Source organism: Callorhinus ursinus, unplaced genomic scaffold (genome assembly GCF_003265705.2).
Source record: "Callorhinus ursinus isolate GAN/ISIS: 27379988/994484 unplaced genomic scaffold, GSC_fseal_2.0 scaffold1, whole genome shotgun sequence".
Classification (NCBI taxonomy): Eukaryota; Metazoa; Chordata; class Mammalia; order Carnivora; family Otariidae; genus Callorhinus; species Callorhinus ursinus.
Window position 1 is genome coordinate 49866727 of NW_027397063.1, and position 13938 is coordinate 49880664.

The window sequence follows — 13938 nt, forward strand, 5'->3', positions numbered from 1 at the left end:
GATCCAGACATAATGGAAGGTGGAGAGGAAGTACCACACTGAAGAGAGGTGTTAAAGAAAAGTCTGAGTTCTGAACAGTCTCTCTCTCTCTCTCTCTCTCTCTCTCTCACACACACACACACACACACATACACACTCCTCTTCTTCCCTACTCTCATAACACTAATAGTCAGGATTATCCCTCTAAGACAATAGACTGGAGAATTATTTTCTGCAGAACCTAAGAAGTCCCAGAGAAAAGTCCTTTAAATAACTAAAGAATCCATATTTAATTTTTTTCATTTACCTCCTTGAAGCTAACTAGATGACAAGATCACCCACAGATAACATAGCATCCAATCAGTTCATTTTGAATGCTCAATGCTTGAAATGAATGGTTAGCCAAGGATACCAATGAGTTAAGGAAAGCCTCATACATAAAGAGATAAAACTAGCAAATGTCTGGAAGGTAGAAGGAACTCAGATTAAACAGACATGGAATCAAGCAGAGCACTGTGAGAAAGAGTGCCCAGGACAATAGTTGTGCAGCAGGTCTAGTGACTCCCCAGGCCAAATTAGAACAAGAGGTTGTAAAACTCAAGAAGGATTTCTTCAAGGAAAAAAAAAAAATAGAACCGATGGATTACCCAATAAATTTGACCATGTGGAAAGTAGGATTAAGAGGGGTTTTTCTACCATAAGAACTCTTAATCATAGGAAACAAACAGAGCTGCTAGAGGAGAGGAGGGTAGGGGGATGGGGTAACTGGGTGATGGGTGTTAAGGAGGGCATGTATATAATGAGCACTGGGTGTTATATAAGACTGATGAATCACTGAACTCTACCTCTGAAACTAATAATACACTATATGTTAATAAATTGGATTTAGGGGCACCTGGGTGGCTCAGTCGGTTAAGCATCTGCCTTAATCCCAGGGTCCTGGGATCAAGCCCTGCATCTGACAACCTGCTCGGTGGGGAGCCTGCTTCTTCCTCTCCCTCTGCCTGCCACTGCCCTTGCTTGTGTTCTCTCTCTCTCTCTGTCAAATAAATAAATAAATAGATAGCTAATAAATAGATAAATAAATACATAAATAATAAATACATATAAAAATAAATATAAATAAAAATAAACTGGATTTAAATTTAAAAAGATGGTTTTTTAAAATTTTGTCAGTGAGCTTAATCATAATTAACAATAAATACATATATTTAACAATAAATACATATATTTTCTATATATTTCTACATATATAGAAAAGAGTAAAGTTTAAATCAAGCATAGAGGTTACTATAATATAGCTAAGAAATTCTAGGAAGAACCAGGAGAAGAAAATCCCACCAAACTAAAAATCTGTGAAGAAAACTTATGAGTGACTTGATCCTTCTAAAAGCACAAAGATTTCGAAGGAGAAAAGATGGCGGAGGAGTAGGGGACCCTATTCCAACTGGTCCCCGGAATTGAGTTGGATATCTACCAGACCACTCTGAGCACCCACGAAACCAGCCTGAGATGTAAGAAGATCTGGATCTCTACAAATAGAATATTGCAGGCACTTGGTTTCAAGGTATGAAGCGGGGAGCCATGATTCCGAGGGCAGATATTGAAGGGGAGTGGGAGGGAGCCTGGCGGTGGGGATCCTACACAGCCAGTGAGTGACAACCTCCCACGCTGGGGACAGAGCACAGACTTGCAGACTGGCAGCGGCAGGGAAAGGACTTTGGGGCAGCCCCCTGGATGGAAACCTGGAACGGCGGGATCCCGAATGTGAATGGGGAACGGCTGGTGCTTTTAGAAGCACAAAGGGCAGAGACCTGCTCCAACCTGGAGGCAGGACTGGGAGCGCTGCGGAGGGGAGCACAACCCAGGCTGCTGCAGTTTATAGCAGCGCAGACAGAAAGAGAGATGGTGTGGCCTGGAGAGCTCACTGAAGAACAGACTACGATCTCTCTGCTCTGAGGCAAAGGGTTGGAAATGGTCTCTTCTGCTCTGACTCGCAGAAGAGATGCGGAAAGCCACCAGAGAACAAAAGCCCCCAAAACTGGTTCCCACTGAGCCCATCCCCCACCACAGGGGGGCAGGTCAACTCTGCCCAAACAGGGTTGCCTGAGTAACAGTGTGGCAGGCCCCTCCCCCAGAAGACAGGCTGGGAAAACAAGAGGCCAGTAACCCTAAGGTCCCTAGAATACAGGTGCCTCCTCCTTGGGTTGTGGTCAATAATTTGGACTCTATACATTCCCTCAACCACCCATCAACAGAATGACTAGGAGGAGGAACCCTCAAAATAGAAAAGACTCAGAGATTATGACTTATGCTGCAGATTTACAAATGGATGCAGATATAACCAAGATGTCGGAGATGGAAATTCAGGCTAGCAATTGTGAAGACAATAGCTAGAATGGAGAAATCAATTAATGGCAACATAGAGTCTCTGAGGGCAGAAACAAAAGCTGAATTGGCAGAACTTAAAAATGCTATCAATGAGATCCAATCTAATCTAGATAATCTAACAGCTAGGGTAAATGAGGCAGAAGAATGAATCAGTGACCTGGAAGACAATTTAATAGATAAAAAGGGAAAAGAGGAGGCCAGGGAAAAACAACTCAGAATCTATGAAAATAGAATCAGAGAAATAAGTGACACCATGAAGCATTCCAGTGTCAGAATTATTGGAATCCCGGAGGAAGTGGAGAGAGAGAGAGGACTAGAAGATATATTTGAGCAAATCATAGCTGAGAACTTTCCTAATCCGGGGAATGAAACAAACATTCGTGTTCTAGAGGCAGAGAGGACCCCTCCCAAGATCAAGGAAAACAGGCCAACAACCCGTCATGTAATAGTAAAACTCGCAAATTTTAGAACCAAGGAAACCATCTTAAGGGCAGTTAGGGGGAAGAGATTCCTTATGTAAAGAGGGAGGAACATCAGAATAATGTCAGATCTATCCACAGAGACCTGGCAAGCCAGAAAGGCCTGGCAAGACATATTCAGGGTACTAAATGAGAGAACATGCAGCCAAGAATACTTTATCTGGCAAGGCTGTCATTTAGAATGGATGGAGAGATGCAGGGCTTCCAAGACTGGCAGAAACTGAAAGAACATGTGACCACTAAGCTGGCCCTGCAAGAAATATTAAGGGGGGTTCTATGAAAGGAGAAAGACCCCAAGAGTGATACACAACAGAAATTTACAGGGATAATATATGAAAACAACGTCTTCACAGGCAACATGATGACAATTAATTCATATCTTTCAATAATCGCTCTCAATGTGAATGGCCTAAATGCTCCCATAAAACGGCACAGGGTTGCAGATTGGATGAAAAGACAGGGCCCATCCATATGCTGTCTACAAGAGACTCATTTTGAACCTAAAGATACATCCAGACTGAAAGTGAAGGGATGGAGATCCATCTTCCATGCCAGCGGACCTCAAAAGAAAGCGGGGGTAGCAATTCTTATATCAGACAAATTAGATTTTAAACCAAAGTCTGTAGTTAGAGACACAGAAGGACACTATATCATTCTTAAAGGGTCTATCCAACAAGAAGATCTAACAATTGTAAATATCTATGCCCCCAACATGGGAGCAGCCATCTACATAAGCAAACTGTTAACCAAAATAAAGAGTCATATTGATAACAATACGTTAATCGTAGGAGACCTCAATACTCCACTCTCAGCAATGGACAGATCATCTAAGCAGAAAATCAAAAGGAAACAAGAGTTTTGAATGATACACTGGACCTCATATTTACAGAACATTCCACCCTAAAACAACAGAATACTCATTCTTCTCGAGCGCACATGGAACTTTCTCCAGAATAGACCACATACTGGGTCACAAATCAGGTCTCAACCAATAGCAAAAGACTGAGATTATTCCCTGCATATTCTCAGACCACAGTGCTTTAAAACTGGAACTCAATCACAAGAAAAAATTTGGCAGAAATTCAAACACTTGGAAGCTAAAGACCACTCTGCTCAAGAATGTTTGGGTCAACCAGGAAATCAAAGAAGAACTTAAACAATTCATGGAAATCAATGAGAATGAAAACAGGTCGGTCCAAAACCTATGGGATACTGCAAAGGCGGTCCTAAGGGGGAAATACATAGCCATCCAAGCCTCACTCAAAAAAACAGAAAAATCCCGAATTCACCAACTAACTCTACATCTTAAAGAACTAGAGAAAAAGCAACAAACGATGCCTAAGCCACGCATTAGAAGAGAAATAATTAACATTAGAACAGAGATCAATGAATTAGAAACCAGAAGCACAGAAGATAAGATCAATAAAACTAGAAGTTGGTTCTTTGAAAGAATTAATAAGATAAATTAACCACTGGCCAGACATCCAAAAGAAAAGAGAAAGGACCCAAATTAATAAAATTATGAATGAAAGGGGAGAGATCACGACTAACACCAAGGAAACAATTATTAGAAATTATTATCAACAACTATATGCCAATAAACTGAGCAATCTGGATGAAATGAATGCCTTTCTGGAAACCTATAAGCTGCCAAGACTGGAACAGGAAGAAATTGACAATCTGAATTGCCCAATAACCAGTAACGAGATTGAAGCAGTGATTAAAAACCTCCAAAAAACAAGAGTCCAGGGCCTGATCAATTCCCTGGGGAATTCTACCAAACATTCAAAGAAGAAATAAAAAAAAATAATACCTATCTACCTAAAGCTGTTTCAAAAATAGAAACAGAAGGAAAACTTCCAAACTCATTCTATGAGGCCAGCATTACCTAAATCCCCAAACCAGGCAAAGACCCCATCAAAAAGGAGAATTCTCCCTGATGAATATGGATTCCAAAATCCTCAACAAAATCCTAGCTAATAGGATCCAACAATTCATTAAAAGGATCATCCACCACGACCAAGCGGGATGTATCCCCAGAATGCAAGGGTGGTTCAAAATTTGCAAATCAATCAATGTGATAGAACACATTAGTAAGAGGAGAGAGAACAATATGGTCCTCTCAACTGATGCAGAATGCAGAATCCTTTCCTGAGTATTTTATGGTGACTAACATAACATAATAAAATTTTAAAAATTAAATATATATATCTAAAAATAAACAAATAAATAAAAATAAAAGCACAAAGATTTCTTTAAAAATACAATTTAGCCTTTTCCCAAAACCAGAAGTATTAATTTAAAAGTATACTACTCAAGCCAACTTACTACTAGTATAGAGTAGCCATTAAATTATTAAATTATTTTTCATTTTACTTTATTAAATAATAAACTTTGCTGTAAAATATGGCTTATTGAAAACAAACTTCTGCATTATTCTTCTGGACATAACTCTTAATGGGGGAGGAGAAGGACATAAAAAAGAGGGTGGGGAGATTATGCTTGAGAGAAATTCTCTGCACACTCCTGTTTCATTCTTCTGTAACTTCTCTGAAAGAATGAACATATCAAGCAAAAACCGGAATTACTAACCTGGATTCAGCTCAAAGGACAGAGTCTTGTTGCCGGTCACGTGGGAGACAGAGCAGGACACGTTAGACACCTGGCGGTCCTCCCAGCGGCATGTACTCAGGACGGTCACTGTGCCATTGCCCAACTGTTGTTCCGCAGTGTGACAGTCTCCCCCTGGGGTCCAGGAGATCTGTGCAGCTGGCTTCCCTGCAGCTGCCCTGCACACGAGGGTTCCATTGCTGCCTCGAAACAGGGTCACCTCGGGGGGCACTGCAAAGATGCAGGGGAAGTGCTTCAGGCTTAACACGTGGGGTATGGAATAGAGAGAGATTTGGTTCAGTCCCAGATCTGCTTCTCTGACGTACCCCAATATGTCATGCACCTTACCTAACACTTGGAGGTGATATCCAAGACCGAAATTCCCATCAGGTGCGGCCACTTCACACCTGTAATATCCATCATGAGTGGTGGCCACGGGATCAATCTGAAGGGCAGGATTCTGATCGGGTCTGGACTCCCAGGATATTCTCTCGTCGGTACAGTTTCTTTCACTGGTCTCATTGTTATCTCTCCTGTAGGCTCTGATGCAGGAAGGCTTGTCTCGGAGGTTTATTTCCCACCTTATTATCAGCACATTTGTTAAGCTGACAGAAGGGCAAGTGAGCACAGCCTTTGTCGCCACAGGTGCAGACCGAGAAGTGTTAGCTGGACACACACAAGGAGGAAGAAAAGAAAAGCTTGATAAAAAACTTCAGGTGTTCAATTTTCCCCAACATAGCACATAAAGTAGTACTAGAACATGACTTTGCTGGTGATCCTATCCCAAAATATTAGGCCTACATAAAAAATTAAATATGAACCAAAATATATAGCACATTAAACCTAATCCAAAGATGAAAGCATTTTCTCATGTTCTGTGTTATTAGATAAACTATATTTATTATATATATATGAGAAATATTTTAAGGGTCTAAAATCACTTCAGAAGTTCTGTATAAAACAAACAAGAAAACACAATTTAAATTAAAGGACAACGTCATCTAAATCTAATCTTTTGGTAGCAGAAATTATTAGATTTATCTTATAACTGGTTCTCCTCAGGACAGAAAGTGGAAAAATTGATGATGTGGTTTTCTCCTCCTATGTTTTGGTCAGAGAGACTAAATCAGTACTATCAGAATGAAATGCCTATCCCGAAGGGTGCCACTTCGGACAAACATAAATAAAAAGCATAAGATGGCATTCAGGTTGAACAAACTGGACTTTTTTAAGCTACTTTTTATTTGGAGAATCACAAAGTCAGTAAAAGCAACAGATTTTCCTTCCTTCCTATTGAGTCACACATATACTGCCAAACAGTCCCACTATGAATTTGCTCACAGATGTTGGTTCTAGACATTCTACCTAATTATGAGGATTAAATGAAGAAGTTCACTGCTTTTGCCCATTTAGTGTAAAAATTACGCCCTGCAACCTATGATTTTTCTCCAGTCTAGAAGCTTCAGCTCTCCCATAAATACACATAATGCATCCATGACTGGGAGGGCTTTGCTGAGAGAGGATTAGGGGCATCAGGTACCACGTACTGTAACGCAGACGTGTGGCAGGGAGCTCATCACTTTAACGTGAGCAGAACCAGCTGTGACGGGCTAAGCTGTTATGTGGGTGAACCTCGTTGTGCGAAACTCTGTATGTGAGATCTCTCCTCTCCTCTTTTGGTGTCACTTGCCTCCTCTGTGATGGACTCAAGATCTTGCATTTCACAGCCAAATCAAGATCCCACAACTGCAGGAAGCAAGTGGGGGTGGATTTTAGAGCAGATCTGAGGGGCAGTTAAAACCATGCTCCTCCTACCACTGCAGGTGGCTCCCCACCCTAGGCAACTTGGCCAAGGCTCAGAGGCCAGCAGCAACACAGCTGCTTGGAGAACAGCTAGGGGTGGGTGTGGGTGAGCACACATGTGCCCAAGGCCAGGATGCTGAAGATGACCGCAGAAAGAGAAGAGGCTGGTGAGGAACATGTTGTGAGTGTTCTGTTTGTACTTCAGCCTGTGAACAGTCTAAGGCTTTAATATTTTGCCTGATACTTATTCTCAAGATCTGACTCTATTATTTTAAAGGAACCTACGAGCTGATCAATTAAACATATGCATTTTAACAAGGGCACAGTCTCCAGTGAAGTAGCTCCATCAGTGAGGATCCCAAGCACCATGGGTAGTCTCTGTTCTTTCAGCTTGCTCTGCTCTATGACCCTCCAGCAATCCCCCTTCACCTGCAGTGTCTATGACTCCCCCCCAGCCTCTGCAGCCTTCTGCACACAAATCCCTTTTCCTTTCTGTTCTCACTGCCTTACCCTAGTTTAAGACCCTATCACGACACACCTGGACCACTACAGAAGCCTCCTCCCATCTGTCTCTCTGTCAAAATTCTCCTCTCCTCACCTCATACCTTACCTTGCAGCCAGGTACATGATTCTGTAACACAGGGGTGAGCCTCTCCACTCCGACACCCTTCAGAGATCTCTCACTGCCTGAAGACAACACTTACATGTCTTTGTACTGGCTTTGAAAGCCCTCTTTTTCACACTGACTCACCTTGGCAAGCTTATCATCCCTGTGTCGCCCCCACACTTCAAAAAGGAAACAGCAAGCCCAAGTGCCTATCTAGGTCTTCCCTCAATGGTTCTTGCAGTCTGGGATGCCTACACAGTACCCTCTGTCTATGAAAACCCTCCTCTTCCTTCAAGAGCCAATTCACATGCTGCATCCTCCTTGAGGCCTTCTCAGGCTTTGGTGCTCTCTCTCCCTCCTCTACATTCCCGGCACACCTGATGTGAGGGCTTATCTCCTCTGTTTTATAGGGTATCTGTGCTTATTTCTGGGTTCCCCCACAAAACTGAACCCCTTTAGGGCGCTTTGGCAGTCTGGCTCACCTTGCTCATCTCTGTGCTCCCCACAAAGCCCGGCACAGTGCCTGATAGAGAGAGCTCCATAATCTTCCCATGGAATTGAACTGCTTTGGGGGAGGAGGACTGGGGTCACTCAGGGTCCCTCACACCACAGCATTCAGATCACCATACTCTTCAACTGGGCTCAAGCCTGGCCCCCTGACCAGACCGTCAACTATGCTTCTAAGGAAGTTCCACACTTCCTCCCTTTAATACTGGCCTCTAGAAAAAATTAAAACCCATATTACCTTCCACAGGAGGTGTGAGCTTGCTCTGCTTTCCTTCCACAGATGACTTATTTGTTGTAGCTAGAAAATATTCAAAGAAAAGTAAAAGAAAGCAATTTTAGGTGCCTAAATGGAGTGCAAGCCACTGTGTATCCACAAATCTTACAGAAACCATGACAGAAAATCAGTTAACTCTAAATAAATTCCACAAAAAGCTTTGCAAAACAGAAATTAGAAGTTACTCCATCAAGTGGAAAAACATGTTAATACTTCAAAATTACATTATAATTTCTTAATCAATGATTTCCCATTTATGGGACACCATCCTGTATACTTGGTAACCATTTTATCCGAGATAACTCTGCTTCCACCTCTTTCCTAGCCACAGTGGATTGGTCCATCATGGGTACCTCACATGAGCTGGGCTGAGTAGTGCTTTCTCAAGATGCCACCCCCAGGATTAAAGTTGTTTAATCCAGTGGTAGGCCTCACCCAGCTGCAGAAATGAGATTACTTTCAGGAGAATTTGGAACCAGATTGAGAAGAATAGCTCATCCCCTTTCTCCTCCCATTTTTCCTACTGTGACTGCTAATTTTACGTCAGCCTGGCTTAGACATGGTTCCTAGGTATTCAGTTAAACAGTATTCTAGATGTTTCTGTGAAAGTATTTTTTTAGATAAGATTAACATTTAAATGAGTAGACTTTCAATAAAATAAATTACCTTCCATTTGTGGGTGAGCCTTGTCCAATCAGTTGAAGGCCTTGATTGAAAAAAAGTGACCAGCTGGGAAAGTGAGTTCTATAGTAGACTGCCTTCAGACTCAAACTGCTATGCTTTCCTGGGTCTCTAGCTGCTGGCCCACTCTGCAGATTCTGGACTTGCCAAGGCTCTGCAATCATGTGAGCCAATTCTTTAAAATAAATCTCTCTCTCCCCCACAATTCCTCCTCCCTCCTCCTTCCTCTCTCTTTCCCTCTTTCTCTCTCTCTGTTATTCTGTTTCTCTGAGGAACTGATTAATAGACCCATCTTGGGAAGAATGAAGCAGAAGCAGAAAGATATAGAATGATACTCCTCACCTAGCTCGTTTCTAATTCCATAATTCCTGAGATCCACATGCATTCCTTCGCTTGGGTTCTACAGAGTTTCTGACAATCAAAGTAGTCCTAATGTACTTCAAATCCAGGTTCTGAAAAAAATTCTGTATTGAAGTAATTTTTGTAAAAACTTTTTTCTTAAACTATGGTTTATCCTGTGGAATATTCTGTGTGTGCTTGAGAAGAATGTGTTCTGCTGTTGGAAGGAATGTTCTGTACATGTCGATTAGGCCATTTGGTCTACAATGTTGTTCAAGTGCACTGTTTCCTTATTGATTTTATATTAGAAAGATCTATCCATTTTTATGTGGAGTATTACAGTTCCCTACAACTGCTATATTGTTTTCTATCTCTCCTTCAGTTCTGTTAATATCTGCTTTATGTATTTAGGTGCTCTGATGTTGTATGCATAAATATTTACAAGGGTTATATCCTCTTGATGAATTGACTCTTTTACCATTAGATAGTGACTTTCTTTGCCTTTAGTTACAGTTTTTGACTTAAAGTCTCTTTTCTCTAATATATCTATCCCTATTCTCTTGTGGTTTTCATTTGTATTGAACACCTTTTTCCATCCCTTCACTTTCGGCCTATGTGTATCCTTAGAGCTGAGGTCAGTCTCCTGTAGGTAACATATTATTGAATCTTATTATTACATCTGTTCAGACTCTATGTACCTTTTGATTGGAGAATTTAGTCCATTTATATTAAGATAATTGGTAGATATGTAGTTACTATTGCCATTTTGTTCATTGTTTTCTGATTGCTGTGAAGTCCCTTTATTCTTTTTCTCCTCTCCTTCTGTCCTTTGTGATTTGCTGATTTTTTGTAGCGTATGCTTTGATTTCTTTCTTTTTTTTTAAGATTTTTTTATTTGATAGAGTGAAAGCATGAGTGGAGGGGAGGGGCAGAGGCAGAGGGAGAAGCAGACTCCCTGCTGAACAGGGAGCCCGACGTAGGACTCAGTCCCAGGACCCTGAGATCATGACCTGAGCTGAAGGCAGACGCTCAACTGATGGAGCCACCCAGGCGTCCCACAACTGGAAGTTCATACTTTTGACCATTATCTCCCTCTTTTCCCAGTCCCCAGCCCCTAGGAACTCCCATTTTACTATCTGTTTCTATTAATTTAGCTTTTTAAAATTCCACATATAAGTGAAACCATACAGTATTTGTCTTTCTCTATCTGACTTATTTTACTTAGCATAATCCCCTCAAGGTCCATCCATCTTGTTGCAAATAGCAGGGTGTCCTTTCTCATGGCTGGATAATATTCCACTGTATATAAATACTGTATTTTCTTTATCCATTCAGCCACTGATGGATACTTAGGTTCTTTCCATTTCTTGGCTACAAAACTTGAATGCAGATATCTCTTCGAGATCCTGTTTCCATTTTCTTTGGATATATACTCAGAAGTGGGATTGCTGAATCATATAGTAGCTATTTGGGGGATTTTGAGGAAATTCCATACTGTTTTCCTTAGTGGCTGCACCAATATGCATTCTTACCATAATTCATGAGGGTTCACTTTTCTCAACAGTCTGAGGATTTGTTATTTCTTGTCCTTTTGATGATAGCCATTCTAACAGGTATGAGGTGACATCTCATTGTAGTTTTGATTTTCATTTCCATGATGATTAGTGATGTTGAGTACCTTTCCATGTACCTGTTGGCTCTTTGTATGTCTTTGGAAAGATGTTTATTCAACTTCTTTGCACATTTTTTTATTATTATGTTATGTTAATCACCATACATACATCATTAGTTTTTGATGTAGTGTTCCATGATTCATTGTTTGCGTATAACACCCAGTGCTCCGTTCAGTACATGCCCTCTTTAATACCCATCACCAGGTTAACCCATCCTCCTACCCCCCTCCCCTCTAGAACCTTCAGTTTGTTTTTCAGAGTCCATAGTCTCTCATGGTTCATCTCCCCCTCCGATTTCCCCCTTCATTCTTCCCCCCCTACTATCTTATTCTTCTTTTTTTTAACATATAATGTATTATTTACTTCAGAGGTACAGATCTGTGATTCAACAGTCTTGCACACTTCACAGCGCTCACCATAGCACATACCCTCCCCAATGTCTATCACCCAGCTACCCCATCCCTCCCACCCCCACCACTCCAGCAAACCTCAGTTTGTTTCCTGAGATTAAGAATTCCTCATATCAGTGAGGTCATATGATACATGTCTTTCTCTGATTGACTTATTTCGCTCAGCATAATACTCACCAGTTCCACCCATGTCATTGCAAATGGCAATATTTCATTCTTTTTGATGGCTGCATAATATTCCATTATATACATATACCACATCTTTATCCATTCATCTGTCAATGGACATCATGGCTCTTTCCACACTTTGGCCATTGTGGACATTGCTTCTATAAACATCAGGGTGCACGTAGCCCTTCGGATCCCTACATTTGTATCTTTGGGTTAAATACCCAGTAGTGCAATTGCTAGACCGTATGGTATCTCTATTTTCAACTTTTTGAAGAACCTCCATACTGTTTTCCAGAGTGGCTGCACCAGCTTGCATTCCCACCAGCAGTGTAGGAGGGTTCCCCTTTCTCCGCATCCCTGCCAACATTTGTCATTACCTGACTTGTTAATTTTAGCCATTCTGACTGGTGTGAGGTGATATCTCATTGAGGTTTTGATTTGGATTTCCCTGATGCCGAGCGATGTTGAGCACTTTTTCATGTGTTTGTTGGCCATTTGGATGTCTTCTTTGGAAAAATGTCTGTTCGTGTCTTCTGCCCATTTCTTGATTGGATCATTTGTTCTTTGGGTGTTGAGTTTAAGAAGGTCTTTATAGATTTTGGATACTAGCACTTTATCTGATATGTCATTTGCAAATATCTTCTCCCATTCTGTCGGTTGTCTTTTGATTTTGTTGACTGTTTCTTTTGCTCTGCAAAAGCTTTTTATCTTGATGAGGTCCCACTAGTTCATTTTTGCCCTTCCTTCCCTTGCCTTTGGTGATGTTTCTAGGAAGAAGTTGCTGTGGCTGAAGTCGAAGAGGTTGCTGCCTGTGTTCTCCTTTAGGATGTTGATGTACTCCTGTCTGACACTGAGGTCTTTCAACCATTTGAGTCTATTTTTGTGTGTGGTGTAAGGAAATGGTCCAGGTTCATTCTTCTGCATGTGGCTGTCCAATTTTCCCAACACCATTTGTTGAAAAGACAGTCTTTTTCCATTGGACATTCTTTCCTGCTTTGTCAAAGATTAGTTGACCATGGAGTTGAGGGTCCATTTCTGGGCTCTCTATTCTGTTCCTTTGTTCTATGTGTCTGTTTTTGTGCCAGTACCATACTGTCTTAATGATGACAGCTTTGTAATAGAGCTTGAAGTCCAGAATTGTGATGCCACCAGCTTTGCTTTTCTTTTTCAACATTCCTCTGGCTATTTGAGGTCTTTTCTGGTTCCATAAAATTTTAGGATTATTTGTTCCATTTCTTTGAAAAAGTGGATGGTATTTTGATGAGGATTGCATTGAATGTGTAGATTGCTCTAGGTAGCATTGACATCTTCACAATATTTGTTCTTTCAATCCATGAGCAGGGAACGTTTTTCCATTTCTTTGTGTCTTCCTCAATTTCTTTCATGAGTGTTTTATAGTTTTCTGAGTATAGATCCTTTGCCTCTTTGGTTAGATTTATTCCTAGATATCTTATGGTTTGAAGTGTGTAATTGTAAATAGGATCGACTCCTTAATTTGTCTCTCTTCTGTCTTGTTGTTGGTGTATAGGAATACCACTGATTTCTGTGCATTGATTTTATATCCTGCCACTTTACTGAATTTCTGTATGAGTTCTAGCAGTTTTGGGGTGGAGTCTTTTGGGTTTTTCACATAAAGTATCATATCATCTGCAAAGAGTGAGAGTTTGACTTCTTCTTTGCCGATTTGGATGCCTTTGATTTCTTTTTGTTGTCTGATTGCTATGGCTAGGACTTCTAATACTATGTTGAATAGCAGTGGTGATAGTGGACATCCCTGCCGTGTTCCTGACCTTAGGGGGGAAGCTCTCGGTTTTTCCTCATTGAGAATGATATTCGCTGTGGGTTTTTAATAGATGGCTTTTATGATATTGAGGTACGTACCCTCTATGCCTATACTCTGAAGAGTTTTGACCAAAAAAGGATGCTGTACTTTGTCAAATGCTTTTTCTGCATCTATTGAGAGGATCATATGGTTCTTGTTCTTTCTTTTATTAATGTATTGTATCACGTTGAT

The 13938-nt window shown here is 41.0% G+C and overlaps 1 protein-coding gene across 1 annotated transcript in view; it reads right to left on the minus strand.

The window, feature by feature from the left end:
• The window catches only part of LOC112819346 (cell surface glycoprotein CD200 receptor 1-like), a gene marked incomplete at its 5' end in the record, with an annotated part of 39905 nt that overhangs the window by 15874 nt on the left and 10093 nt on the right, over nt 1-13938 (minus strand). The window contains 3 exons of the mRNA XM_073893406.1: nt 5442-5690; nt 5808-6125; nt 8615-8674. Coding sequence (XP_073749507.1) covers nt 5442-5690; nt 5808-6125; nt 8615-8674 — 627 coding nt within the window. The remainder of the gene's footprint in view (nt 1-5441; nt 5691-5807; nt 6126-8614; nt 8675-13938) is intronic.